This window comes from Colletotrichum costaricense, assembly GCF_030867565.1.
Source record: "Colletotrichum costaricense strain IMI 309622 chromosome Unknown Scaffold_11.1, whole genome shotgun sequence".
In the NCBI taxonomy this organism is placed as follows: Eukaryota; Fungi; Ascomycota; class Sordariomycetes; order Glomerellales; family Glomerellaceae; genus Colletotrichum; species Colletotrichum costaricense.
Window position 1 is genome coordinate 1,605,786 of NW_026848240.1, and position 12,465 is coordinate 1,618,250.

The window sequence follows — 12,465 nt, forward strand, 5'->3', positions numbered from 1 at the left end:
TATTCTAAGGTTCACATGATCAGACGAAAAGAGAGGGAGAAAAAGCTCAGACGAAGCTCGCGACCCAAACATCCATGGCAGCAACTCCCTTCTTACCCCCCGGCACACCGTCCAAACTCGCCTCGCAAGCATCACGTAACGCAAAGACCACGGCGCGCTCCCGCTCATCCTTGACACGCTCCTCTACCTCACGCGCAAAACCGGATCCAAGACAGGCAGAAACCTCCCACTGTCCGTCCTGAAGACCTTCGCCGCACTGCACGCGGCTCTCCTTTTCCAGTTTCCAGCCGGCCGCGACAGCGAGTTCTGTGAGACGCTTTGGCCCTAGAACCGTGCGGACGTTGGAGATGCTCTCTTCGCCTTTGCGGCACTCTAGCGCTGCTTGAGTGAGGGCGGCTAAAACGTGTGGCCGGGCAGCAGCGTTCGTTGCTTCCAGGGACCATTCGGAAAGGAGAAGACGCTTGCTGTGCTGTCTGATGGCACGGAAGGTTTCCAGAATGAGAGACGGGGAGGAGAAGTACCATAGGCAGTGGGCAAGGACTGTTGCGTCAAAGGGCTTGGCGTCGCTGGATGAAGTGAGGGAAGAGAGATAGTCCTGAGGGCTTTGTTGAACCCAGTTGATACGATTGCCAAGCGGGCCTTGTGAGATGTGATCCTGTGCTTGCTTGAGAGTGTACGGGGCACCTACGCGAATGATTAGATGGCCTACCTGCCGAGGCTACTAGCAAACGCTACACAAGGCAGCAAGAACTCACCATAGTCCAGCGAGGCCGGGTCAACGGCAACCACCGTGCCTTGCTCACCCACAACAGTGGCGAGAGCGGTTGTGCAATCTCCCTGACCGCATCCTAGTTCTAAAATTTTGGAGCTTGCTGGAATATCCCAGTGCCGTAGGAGAGCCAGGCGGTGAGCGGTTTGGATGAGCTGGACATCGAAGTGCTTGGGGTCGTGCAAGGAAACACGAGCAATGGAAGCAGCGTCAAGTTGAGTGGACATGTTGTTGAGCGTGTAAGATGAGTGAGTTCTAGATGGGTGATCGAGAATCACAACAAGGATTAGTGTCCTATGATCGGCCAAGGAGGGTAAAGTAATGAAATATCTGGTGGATTCTTATTCCTAGAAGCTATCGTTGGGGGCAGTGGACTCTTGTATTAAGTATGTAGGGTGAGACCTGGCCTTTATTGTTTGTGTTAGGTTTACCCCTCCAAGGATTCGGGAACAAGACATGCTGCCCACCACCAGCCACGGCTAATCCTATTGTCGAATGTCTGTGCATATTCTGCCCCCAGCCCGTTAGTCAGTCCCTCCTCCACCTCACTCCCTCTTCCTCACCAACTCAAACCCAAATCGCGGCAGCATGGTATCCAGATGCATGAAGCTGACATGACACGCCACGCGCTGGCACTTCAACTCTACCACGAGATTTTCTGCCCCGCTAGGGCAGGCAAACTCCACCGTCGTGCTATTCGGTTTCACGGTGAGATCCAGCACGCCGAGCAGCTCGCCGCGCACAGGGAGAGCCGAGTACGACACGGTGTCGTAGTCGAGCTCGTCCATGTTTGTGGAAGAGCCTGGCTTCGAAGTGGCTGAGGGCGCAATAAGCTGCCAGACTTCAATTTCGGAAACGTCTCCCTTGGTAGTCAGGTCCTTGATGCGCGTGGAATTTTCCGGAGGCGCGAGCCAGTTGATTGCGCAAGCGTTGATACCAGCGGTAGGAACCGGGAAGCGCATGATAGTTGAGTCCTTTTTTTCACATCAGAATTCTTGTTTGAACCGCAGATAGTAAGAATGGGATGGTAGGAAATTGCGCGTACCTCGACAGTCACATAGACCTGCGGCCCATTTCCCCACACTGAATTCTTCAACTTGCGGCTCACTCGCACCACTCTGTCCGGCCAGGCGCGAAGATACTCTCTGGGAGGGCGAAGAATCTTGGCTGCTCTGTCAAGTCCTAGTCTGGCGTCACCGTAGGGAAGGGCATTGAGTTCAGAGTCTGTATAAGGGTAAGCTGCGTAGTTCGACAGCGTCGCAGGAAGCAGAGCGATGTTGGCGCATGATAGCAAGGCTAAAGCCAAGGAAAAGTAGAGGATGAGCTTGGGAAGCTGCCAGTGTTTGGCTGCCTGGAGACCTGGAAGATTCTCAGAGGCTTCCAACAGGGGGTGGTCGTCATCATCCTCGGAAGATGAGCGCTTCTCAAGAGATGTGCTAGAGCTAGAACCCTCGCCACCGCCTGGTCGGGAGAGCGGCGTGTACTGAGAAGTGTCCGACTTTGATTTAGAAAACATCGTGGGAGGTCGTTCTAGGGGGCAAATGATAGTAAGACGACGAACGATGAGGAAAAGGACGAGAGAACTGGAAGTTGTGGATGAAGAAGAAGATCAGGAGTGATTCACAGTAGGCCAGAGATAGCCAGACAGAGACAGGTGATGAGTTCGAATAAAGCTTCAACACGCGGAACTACCGTGTGGCGCAGTCTAGCCATTGAGGAGCACGTAAAGATGATGATGTAGTGGGACTGCAACGCGTCTGTAGTTTCAAACCTTCACCAGAACTTGACTCGATCAGTACGGCGAGAGTAATTTATCTGACATTCCGGGGTGACCGTGTCGGTGACTTTCGACAGTCTCAAGTCAGTTGAGAGGTAGACTGTCAGGTGTCTTGGCACGAGCTATATCATCTTGCTGTCTCTCTCTGCCGCAGATGGCCGCGTACAACGTGGAACCTATGCCGATCCAGCACTTGAAATCTCATCCACCATGCCTAACGTTCCTACCGTCCTTACTTTTCTGCTTGCTCTCGGCACCGGTAGTAACCTCGCATCCGCCGCCGCCCCCGCCCATGCGGGTTTCCACGTCCAGTACCCATGGTCGTCTCGTGGTGCCAACCTCCCGTCTCGGCCAGAATTAGATGAGTTCCACCCGTTTTGCCGTAAGTTTCTCCTTCCAGTCTCCAATTCATCAGACTCCCCAGTATTGGCATGATCTAACACACAGCCAAAGGGGAGATCGTGCACAACCCCCAAGCCTACGCCCGCAGCTCCCGCACGTTCCTTTCTTTCTCAGGCCATCCTGGAGACCTTGTCACAGCTCTCTACACTCGGAACAGAGTGCCGAAGAAGAGGGACGACTTCCCTCATATCATTCTGCAAGACTTACCCATCCAGCCCTCTGGTCAGGTGTGCGTCAATGTTACGATACCTTTCGAGACCAAGCTTAACGAGATGGGGGTCATGTACTTTGAGGCCAAGGACCCGGCGACGGGCAAGGTGCAATACTTTGTGAGTTACCCCAGCTGAGAGCTTAATAAAGTGAGATTGACTGATGTAACATGAATTGATAGTGCACTGATGTGAAAATGGCCGATACAGAGGCTCTCCCCGAAGAGCACCCGGCCATGTGTGCGGCTGGGAACGAGACGCTCATCCCGATGCCGGATGAATACCTGTAGATAGAGCTTGAGAAGCATTCACTCCTCAAAATTCTTTAGTCAAAATTGCAATTTCACATCCCTATCTTAGCTCAGAATACATCATATCAATGCTCAGGCACGCCACAACATCGGAAGGAACATGACTCGGTGTCAAGCTGGATGTTTTTGCACCAATTCTCTATTAGAAATCTGCCATTTAATCCTTGTTTACAACTCGAACGTATAGCGTGGAGTAAAGTTCACTGTCTAATTCTTTTGCATAAACCGAACAGATTTACCATGAGGAATTAAAAAAAAAAAAGAAAGAAAAGACAAAAGAGGCCACATTCGAGATGCGCCATGAGAAACATAGTTCTCCCAATATGACCACAGCGTTCAATGTCTTGGCAAGGCTATTAAAGCAGCATCAGAGCAAGGGCACCGATAAAGCGAGCAGTTTCCTCGTACTCGTAAATAGCGTCGGTAGGAGAGCGACCGATCGAGCCTTGGTCGCGAAGACTCCATGGCGCTATGCAAGCTCTCCACAGACGAAGATAGTAAACCTTAAAATACTGTACGACTATCAAGTCTTCAAGGGGCAGGGGCAAGGCTATCTGGCGGAGACCCGACTGGCGGACAAAACAAACGTGCGTGCGGAAACGATTACTCACCCCCATGCGCTCAGACACCTTGATTTACTCTTTCTGAGTTTTGGTATACTTGCTTGTGTGACCAGCGCTAAGAGGGTAGACTTAAAATGATAAGCAACGAAGTTTATTGCATGGCTTGCAGAGCTCATATGGGGATACGCTTAATTTAGGGACGCTTGCCAAAACAGAACACTGATGTTGAAAAGGAAATTCTATTGTGATTCTAAGAAGGACACCTTTAACTAAACAAACCTAGCTACGCATTTGATCACTGGAAGTTCGCAAAAGTGCTGAGACACCCCACTACATCTCCCCTTCTCGCTAGCAAGCCATAGAATTCATACCGCCCAAAACGATTTTGCCGCAAACCCGCTCCTGCAGTGACTTTTCCTGACTCGCTCCTACCGCTTTTGAACTTAGGCGGAAGTCTCATCCTTGTCGACGGAGTAGACGTGACGCTTCTCGACCTCGTCCTTATCAACAGAGTAGACGTGACGCTTAGCAACGGGGGCCTCATCGACATCAGGAGAGTAGACGTGGCGCTTCTCGACCTCGTCCTTGTCAACAGAGTAGACGTGGCGCTTAGCAACGGGGGCCTCGTCAACATCAGGAGAGTAGACGTGGCGCTTCTCAACCTCATCCTTATCGACGGAGTAGACATGGCGCTTGTTAAGAGTCTCGTCGACATCAGGCGAGTAGACGTGACGCTTTTCAACCTCGTCCTTGTCGACAGAGTAGACGTGACGCTTGTTGAGAGTCTCGTCAACGTCCGGGGAGTAGACGTGGCGCTTCTCGACCTCGTCCTTGTCGACAGAGTAGACGTGACGCTTGTTGAGAGTCTCGTCAACGTCCGGGGAGTAGACGTGGCGCTTCTCGACCTCGTCCTTGTCGACGGAGTAGACATGACGCTTGGCAACGGGGGCTTCGTCTACATCAGGCGAGTAGACGTGGCGCTTCTCGACGGTCTCGTCCTTGTCGACACTGTAGACGTGGCGCTTAGCGACAGGGGCCTCATCTACATCAGGCGAGTAGACGTGGCGCTTCTCGACGGTCTCGTCCTTGTCGACACTGTAGACGTGGCGCTTAGCGACAGGGGCCTCATCTACATCAGGAGAGTAGACATGGCGCTTCTCAACAGGAGCTTCGTCAACATCGGGAGAATAGACGTGGCGCGCCGCCAGAGCAGCTTCAGCGCCAGGAATAGGCCCGGCCTGAACAGGAAGAACGTTCAGGCCGAGACTGGCAAGGCTGAGCATAACACTGGTGATCTGCATTTTGAATGATTGATTGAAAACTTGGTGGTTTACAAGAAAAAGTGAGTTGAAGAAGATGTTGAAATGATGGTAAGATGATTGTTGTGGAGTAAGATGTTGTTGTGGATGTTTTTTCTTTCCATGGTCGATATTCTCTTGGGTATTTATGGATTTCGAGCGTCAAGTGATGAAGCTCATGGGAGGGATATCCGTTCGACAATCTCTCCGTACGACTACGAATCCCCACGATCAGAAGCGTGCATGTGCGTTATTGCGCCGGCGTTGCCTTCGCAATAATTCTCAAGTCGTGGGTCTTCAGACATTCGTGCCGAGTCTCCAACACGCCTCGTAAAGTTTCCCAGGTGGGTTCCACGGTGAGGTTCCAGACAAAGATCGTGACTAGCTATCGAGTTTGGTATACGAGGCTGGTGGAGATCTCCAACAGCAGGGCCGGGGGCGTGTAGATGGCACGTCGGCATGATACGCCGTCGGAAGGAGTCATGATGTCTTGATGTCCGTTCCGCCGGGCAAGCCTCATCCAAGCCTCCGTCAGCTCAATCGGTCAAGCCCCAAGGCCTATGGCAGCCGAATAAATTGACCTGCGGGCGCCCATGATTCATCTGGCTATCGAAACTTTACTTTCGTCGCATATCGAGCAGTCACATCATTTCGTGTGGAGCACGCAACCTGTTCCATACCTGCGGTCCCTTCCTTCCGCTACTGGGATCCGGATTCCCGAGGTTCATCTAGATGCAAAAACTTTCTTTCATCGCAAGTCCAGCGAGCAGATCTTGTGGAACCTCAAACAGTCCTGCGGTGCATTTCGTCGTCAACATAGCAACGGACATTCCGAAGTTCATCTAGACGTTCATCTAGACGATGAAACTTACTGTCGTCGTATGTCGAGCCGCTTTTGTGGGACCGGAGGTTGTGATGCGGTCCCTGTCAGCATACTTGGGGCTCTCCACATTGTCGATGCAACCCTTGGACAACTGACTCTCATCAGTAGATCTTTTTGACACTTGCGAAGTTGCGAATCCTCTTGCACCGCCCCATGTTATCATCGCGACTCATCTACTCAAGTGAGGGCGAGGGCGAGGGCGGATACGGCCACAGATCTGTTAAACACTGCTCGCCCACTCTCGGCGCTGCTGATCCAAATGATTGTGTTCTTTCTTTAACAACCTCAACGCACTACCCTGCCAGCACGCCATCATGTCTTTGAAGTCTCTGAAGTCTCAATTACGAGGCCCCTCACTCGGCCTTTTCGCAGCCCTCTGCGTATGCCTCGTCTTGAACCTGGGCGCTCTCTTCTTCTCCTTCCGCGTCTTGACCCGTGGTTCACAGTCATACAGTACGTCGAATCCTCGTTTTTTGTTAGTTTCTTTCTTATCTTTGTGACTAACACATTATAGCCTACCTCGAAGGTGACCGGCCACATGAGCTTCCTATCAAGGTCCGCACCATTCAGGCCGAATTCGTAGATGATCCTGAGCACTACGGGATGGAAGGCTTTGCTTCTACGGTTGAATGGAACGCAATCCGTCCCCCTGGAAAGGGTTTCGTCTTTCTAGGCCAAGAGCACTTTGCGTTTGGCGTGTCGATGTGGCATCAGATGCACTGCTTGAGCCACATTCGTGCCGTGCTCGTTAACGGAGACGACGGGTCTGACCACACGGAGCATTGCTTCCACTACTTGCGGCAGGGTATCCTCTGCGCTGCTGACACGACGATCGAACCTGGTGGCACAAACAAGAAATTGCCCAATGGTGACAAAGTTGCTGCAGGCGATGGAGCTAAACACACTTGCCGGGACTGGAGACAGGTGCACGATTGGATGGCGGAGCAACATTCGAAATGGACGCCTGAGATGTTTGAGAGGATCAATGAGTCTAGCCTATAGATATTTTGTTTGAAATGAGAAATCCAAGCATAGCAATAGAAATTCTTAACCTTTTACATCTTCGCTTCAGTAACTCGTCTGGTCTGCATCTTCTGCTTTATTCCCTGCATGCGCTTCGTGTGATCGCTTCGCGTAAATGGGCGCGCACAGACTCAAGCAGAGCTGAACTCTGACGGGGAGGCATAGGAAACGGGACCAGGGTGTCACTGATTCGGACTAAGATCCCCAGGATGCCAAGATGCGTTGTTTATCATTCTAGCCCGAAGACTGTCACTCATCATCTACATACTGATAGCATAGTGGCCCAGCCTCCGTGTCAAAAACCTGCCTTGGCGTCACGGGCACACTCTGTACATCAAATGGCATTTTGTAATCTGCGCTAGCTTTAACATCATATTGCGGGTCGCTCATATTGAACGAGTGAAAGGGTATGCCGGAAAAAGCGGCAAAATTGGCGGGGTGTCGGCGTTGCCACTGTGAAAGTCATCAACCCACGTTAGTATATTTGATATAACAGTTGAATCAAGCAAGGTTTGGAAGGGGTGCACACCTTGCTCCATAAACGGTCAAGCTGCGCATGATGCAACCAAAATAGAGGGTCGTTAGGCGTGAAGGCGACGGCTAGGTCCTTGCAACTTTCCGCTGGTAGTTTCTTTGGGCAGTCCCCCGCCAAGTCACCGCCAACGAAGTTATGGACATGATTATGCATCTGCTCCATTGAGTGCTGGAAACTGTAAAAGTCGCCCGTGTGATGTTCAGTCGAGTTCCGCACAGAGTCTGGGCCTAGTGTGGAGTTCTGGGGCTTCTCATGATCGAACCACCCAGTGATGAGCGTCAAGTTCCTACGCAGTGGGTGAGGGATCGGCCAGGCAAGCTCCAACTGGGCAAATGCGCCTGTAGTGACCTTGCAATCAGCCTCGGGGGAAGAACTACAGTCTCCAGTCCCGCCTAGTCCAAACTCGGGTGAATCTTCAAACACGGAAGAGCCGACCAGGTCCGCGTGATCGCGCGACCAGTCCCAGTATGGCGTTGGACCGCCGTACCCGCAGTTTTGGCGGAGAGACGCGTCGAACAAATAGAGGAACCAGCGGTCTGCGCAGGTGTCAATATAGAAGTGTTGAACAAAGATTGAGAGGGGAAGGAACATACGCCACGGCAAAAAGTAGACATTCCTATGTGCGCTGTGCTCTACTGCTGCGTGTGAGTACGAGAAGTCATCGTATAGACTTCTCATTCCCTCGAGAACTGTTTGTTCCGGCGTGAATGACAATCGTTGGTGCCGTATGCTTCCGAGGCATTTCACAGCTCCCGCCCAGCCAGATTTCTCGTCCTGGGTCAATGTTCGCCATTCTTTGCGTTCGAAGAGCTTGCCGCACTTTGTTGCCTGTCCGTGGCTGTGGAGAACTGAGAAAATGGCAAGTGCAAAGAGAAACAAAATTGTTCGGCCCATGGCTCTAACAAGAATGTGGGTTTAGATTCTTAGAGAAACGGCACGATAGACGCAGTCACACAGAATGGATGGCAGTTACAAGGTTAAATAAGCAGTTTGACTGTGTCGTTTGGATTATGTTCCACTTAAGCGCTGTTTCGGCCAATGAGAGAGTATCCTATAGACTTATATTGCCATTCCGCTGGCCGACACCAAGTTTTACCTCAATTGGTAGTACAAATGCTTACGCTGTGGCAGGACAAAATAGTCCACGAGTTCAATTATTATCACGTTGAATGCACTAGTATCATCACGGAGCGTCATTATTTCAATCGTAAACGTCTCTTCGTTCCAATGCAAGTTGTATTGGCTACGATGCCAGAAATTCGGCTCGGCAGAGAGTCTGACGTGGCCTGTCATCCGAGATAGTTTCCATACCTGGCAACTTTCCATGGTCTTTGACTCGCCAGCAGCTCGCGGTAAGGCTGATTGTACTAGAGGGAGGGATGCTTCTTGTCTCACTAGCCGAAGGTTTACTTCAAGTCACTACAGAGTGGGACACAAGCCCCCCTTGCAGAACTCTAAACCTCAACAGAGATGATCCCAGTTACTATCCGAGGGACCGTGAATCGTGGTAATCCACACTTTTCGATTCAGACAATGCTCAGACGGTAGACCCCATCGCTTGGGGCCGGACGGCGGGCGCAGCCGTTGCGTTCTGATACCTGCGGCGACTTCTGATATTCGAGACTGGATGCAAAGTATCTGGCCCTGAGGGAGAATCGCAGCTGCCGAGGAGGTTCAAGGGAAAGGACTTTCCCACTTATCACGCCGTTCATCCACTTCTCAAGCTCATTCTGCTTTTATCAGAGCTGCATTTGGCAACAAGAATAACCTCTTCTGGCGCAAATTCATACCTAGCCGCAATCACAATGATGTACTCGTCAATTTTCCCTTCCCGCTCCCTTGCTCTCTTCCTCTGCATCATCTTTCCCTTCTACCTCGCCCTTCGCGGGTCTGGCTCATTGTCTGATGTTGCCATTTTCTTTTCCAAGCTCTCCTTACGCGCTGAAGCCCTTCACGTTGCGCTCAACGCCCCTCTAGACACCCCTCAACCATCCATTTCCAAAGCACCCGTCGGGACTTCTACGAGGCCTGCCAAGGTTGTACGCGCAACTGAAGGAGGAAAAAAGCTTCCCGAGGATCTGGCACACGCCATCAACTCCTTCGAGCAGTATGCGTCTCTCGCCCAGGGAGTGTTGCAGCGGAAGTATGCGCGGTACGACCGCCAGACGCCCTCCCAGAAGCTGATGAGCGACAAGCTCGGGTATTCTGCGCACTTTGAGAAGGCTACGGAAGGGATTAATGTAAACGCTCGTCTCTCGAAGCAGATTGCGCAGATTTCAAGAAAGCATTACCAAACCGGTCCAGGACCGTTGATAGACGAAGATGATGCCGAGTTTGGTCTTGTGGACCTGACCTTTGGACATCTTTCGCGAGACTGGAGCACGTTTGGCGCCAAGGAGAGGGAAGCTACTTTCCCGCCCGTCATTGCTGGCCTGGAGAAACACTTTGGCAAGAATGCCAAGGGCAAGAAGGTTCTTGTACCTGGATGCGGTATGGGCAGGCTAGCAAGCGACATTGCTGATCTGGGTGCGTATCCTTTCCGCAGTTGACTTGTGGGCGTGAATTCAAGTTTTGACACATGGATGCAGGGTATGATGTTACGGCCAATGATCTGGACTTCAGCTCAATACTGGCTCACCACCTTCTTACAAACCATACAACCTCACTGCATCAACATACTATTCATCCCTTTGTGACCAAATGGACCCATCAGTCCAACCCTACCTCGCGCTACACGGCCCTGACGGTGCCGGATCACATGCCGAACAAGGCTGTCAAGTTCGTTGAGGGCGACTTCTTGGAGATGTTCCCAGAGGACGGCCAATTCGACGCCGTTGCCTCATTGTTCTTCATTGACATTGGCAGCAACATCATTGATTTTCTGAGCAACATCCACCGGCTGCTGAAGCCTGGTGGCACTTGGGTCAATCTTGGACGTAAGTAATCACTCTTACTCCAGAACTCTTCCATGAATTTTGACCTTTCTGTTTTTCTTGTAATCCAACCAGCGAATTCGCACTGACATGTGACTACGTAGCGCTAAAATACGGTACCCACACCGCCCTTCAGCTCTCAGCCGAGGAAGTGCTTCATCTAGCAGATCTGATTGGATTCGAGGTGGACCTTTCATCGCGGAAGAATATTGACAGCCTATACGCTCAACAGCCAGAATCATTGCTCAAGTTCACTTATGGTGAGTACCCGTTCAGCTTCTTACGGGAGGCGAAACCGATATCTAATAAAGAAAACAGTAACACAATATTGGACGGCCACGAAAAGAGCTTAGGCCAGAGGTGTTCTGTTGCTTACAGGACTGGAGCTAGATGTAATGTCGTGTAGAATGAACTATGACATCTTGTCACATAGGGCAGCAGGCCTGCTGTGGTTCACACGACTTTTAAAGGCGGTGAAAGCTACTCGAGTGAGCTACAGTGCAAATAGATATTGGATATATGACATTTTAACCTTACAATTCCGCCTGGAAAGCTCCGTCATGTTGTCAACCATGAGTTTGAATGATCGCTCGTTGTTTAAACTCAGCCCCTTACTGCCATAGTAGTTTGGGCATACATGATGTAGAGTGTAGAGTATAACATCTTCACGATTGGCATCAGTTATTCTCCCTCGAGGCCTTCCATTACTGGTTTTGCATGATTTCATGAAGGTCAATGTCGGCTTTCTTAACGACCTGAAGTCATAAGATTTGAGTCGATGGGCTTCCCCATAAAGGCCATCTATCACTTTTGTTTACGTTGAAATATTTGTCCTGAAGGCGAGCGACTTAGTACCAACGTAACATAGCAAAACGTCTCTATTTTTGTTATGACAGAGATGCACAGGCTCATAGCCTTATGTCTACGAGAAGATTCCCGACGAAACATTACGAACCCGAGCCAAGTTATCTGGCCTCCCTTTCTGCCTTCTATCACACAGTCCGAGGGTGTACGAAACAGAATCACATTGAAAAACATACCTAGCCGACACATTTTGTCATTCTCGGCATCTGAATTAGGCTGCAGTAATGACTTGGTAAACCGTAAACGTGATGAAGGCTATTGCAAAAGCGCAGTCTCTCTTCAAAGGACTATCGATCCCACATGTTGTATTCGATTGACATGATTTTCATGTTCTTTACAAAGCGCTATGGCGAGCTGAAACAGCACTTACCGAGACTGTAGTGAGATTGACCAGTGAGGAGTAGTTCAGGGGGTGGTTATCGAGGCTCTTGCCGTCAAGCGTAGCGTTTTGCAAATGATGCTGCACATTTGATAGAACCATTGACATAATCATATTCAACTCTGTCTCTTCATATCCTACTTGCGTCGTTGGTCTACAAGTAAGTTGTAAGTTACAGGTGGAACTTATATTGTATGCGGCCACGAATGGCAACTGTAATATCTACTAACCTACCGTCGCACGCTGACGAGACTCTATGGAACCTCCATGGTGAGTCTCACTCTCGTACATGTGACTCGGCGTCAATAGATTGAGAAAGTGAGACCGAGGTGACCATCTAGGTTGTCTGATATCGGGCATGGTAGGTGTCTTCCTCTGATTGAATCTGATCTTTCCCAGGGGACTAGAATAAAACTCGTTGCAATTTGTTCCACCAGTCCGGAGCTACAGACTACTTTATGGCAGCTGGAAGCAGATTTTCTATCACAAACGGCAGATGGCGTCGTCTGTACCAGTGGG

General features: G+C 50.7%; 6 protein-coding genes across 6 annotated transcripts; 3 read left to right on the forward strand and 3 right to left on the reverse strand.

Annotated features, from left to right (window-relative positions):
* Nucleotides 1-46: 46 nt before the first annotated feature.
* Nucleotides 47-2,285, reverse strand: CCOS01_10873 (uncharacterized protein; the record flags this gene model as incomplete). Its single annotated transcript, XM_060459026.1, has 5 exons — nt 47-684; nt 756-1,024; nt 1,201-1,268; nt 1,333-1,743; nt 1,815-2,285. The coding sequence occupies 5 exons, from the start codon at nt 2,283-2,285 to the stop codon at nt 47-49; spliced, it is 1,857 nt and encodes a 618-aa protein (XP_060310828.1).
* Nucleotides 2,286-2,756: 471 nt separating this feature from the next.
* On the forward strand, nt 2,757-3,447 carry CCOS01_10874 (uncharacterized protein; the record flags this gene model as incomplete). The annotated part of the gene is made up of 3 exons (XM_060459027.1): nt 2,757-2,928; nt 2,994-3,277; nt 3,340-3,447. The coding sequence occupies 3 exons, from the start codon at nt 2,757-2,759 to the stop codon at nt 3,445-3,447; spliced, it is 564 nt and encodes a 187-aa protein (XP_060310829.1).
* A 1,027-nt stretch (nt 3,448-4,474) lies between these two features.
* CCOS01_10875 (uncharacterized protein) lies at nt 4,475-5,332 on the reverse strand (the record flags this gene model as incomplete). The annotated part of the gene is made up of 1 exon (XM_060459028.1): nt 4,475-5,332. The coding sequence occupies one exon, from the start codon at nt 5,330-5,332 to the stop codon at nt 4,475-4,477; it is 858 nt and encodes a 285-aa protein (XP_060310830.1).
* Nucleotides 5,333-6,365: 1,033 nt separating this feature from the next.
* Nucleotides 6,366-7,214, forward strand: CCOS01_10876 (uncharacterized protein; the record flags this gene model as incomplete). The annotated part of the gene is made up of 3 exons (XM_060459029.1): nt 6,366-6,431; nt 6,518-6,665; nt 6,727-7,214. The coding sequence occupies 3 exons, from the start codon at nt 6,366-6,368 to the stop codon at nt 7,212-7,214; spliced, it is 702 nt and encodes a 233-aa protein (XP_060310831.1).
* A 270-nt stretch (nt 7,215-7,484) lies between these two features.
* On the reverse strand, nt 7,485-8,664 carry CCOS01_10877 (monooxygenase; the record flags this gene model as incomplete). The annotated part of the gene is made up of 3 exons (XM_060459030.1): nt 7,485-7,688; nt 7,765-8,306; nt 8,364-8,664. The coding sequence occupies 3 exons, from the start codon at nt 8,662-8,664 to the stop codon at nt 7,485-7,487; spliced, it is 1,047 nt and encodes a 348-aa protein (XP_060310832.1).
* A 911-nt stretch (nt 8,665-9,575) lies between these two features.
* CCOS01_10878 (uncharacterized protein) lies at nt 9,576-11,056 on the forward strand (the record flags this gene model as incomplete). The annotated part of the gene is made up of 4 exons (XM_060459031.1): nt 9,576-10,296; nt 10,359-10,706; nt 10,808-10,963; nt 11,022-11,056. The coding sequence occupies 4 exons, from the start codon at nt 9,576-9,578 to the stop codon at nt 11,054-11,056; spliced, it is 1,260 nt and encodes a 419-aa protein (XP_060310833.1).
* Nucleotides 11,057-12,465: the final 1,409 nt, after the last annotated feature.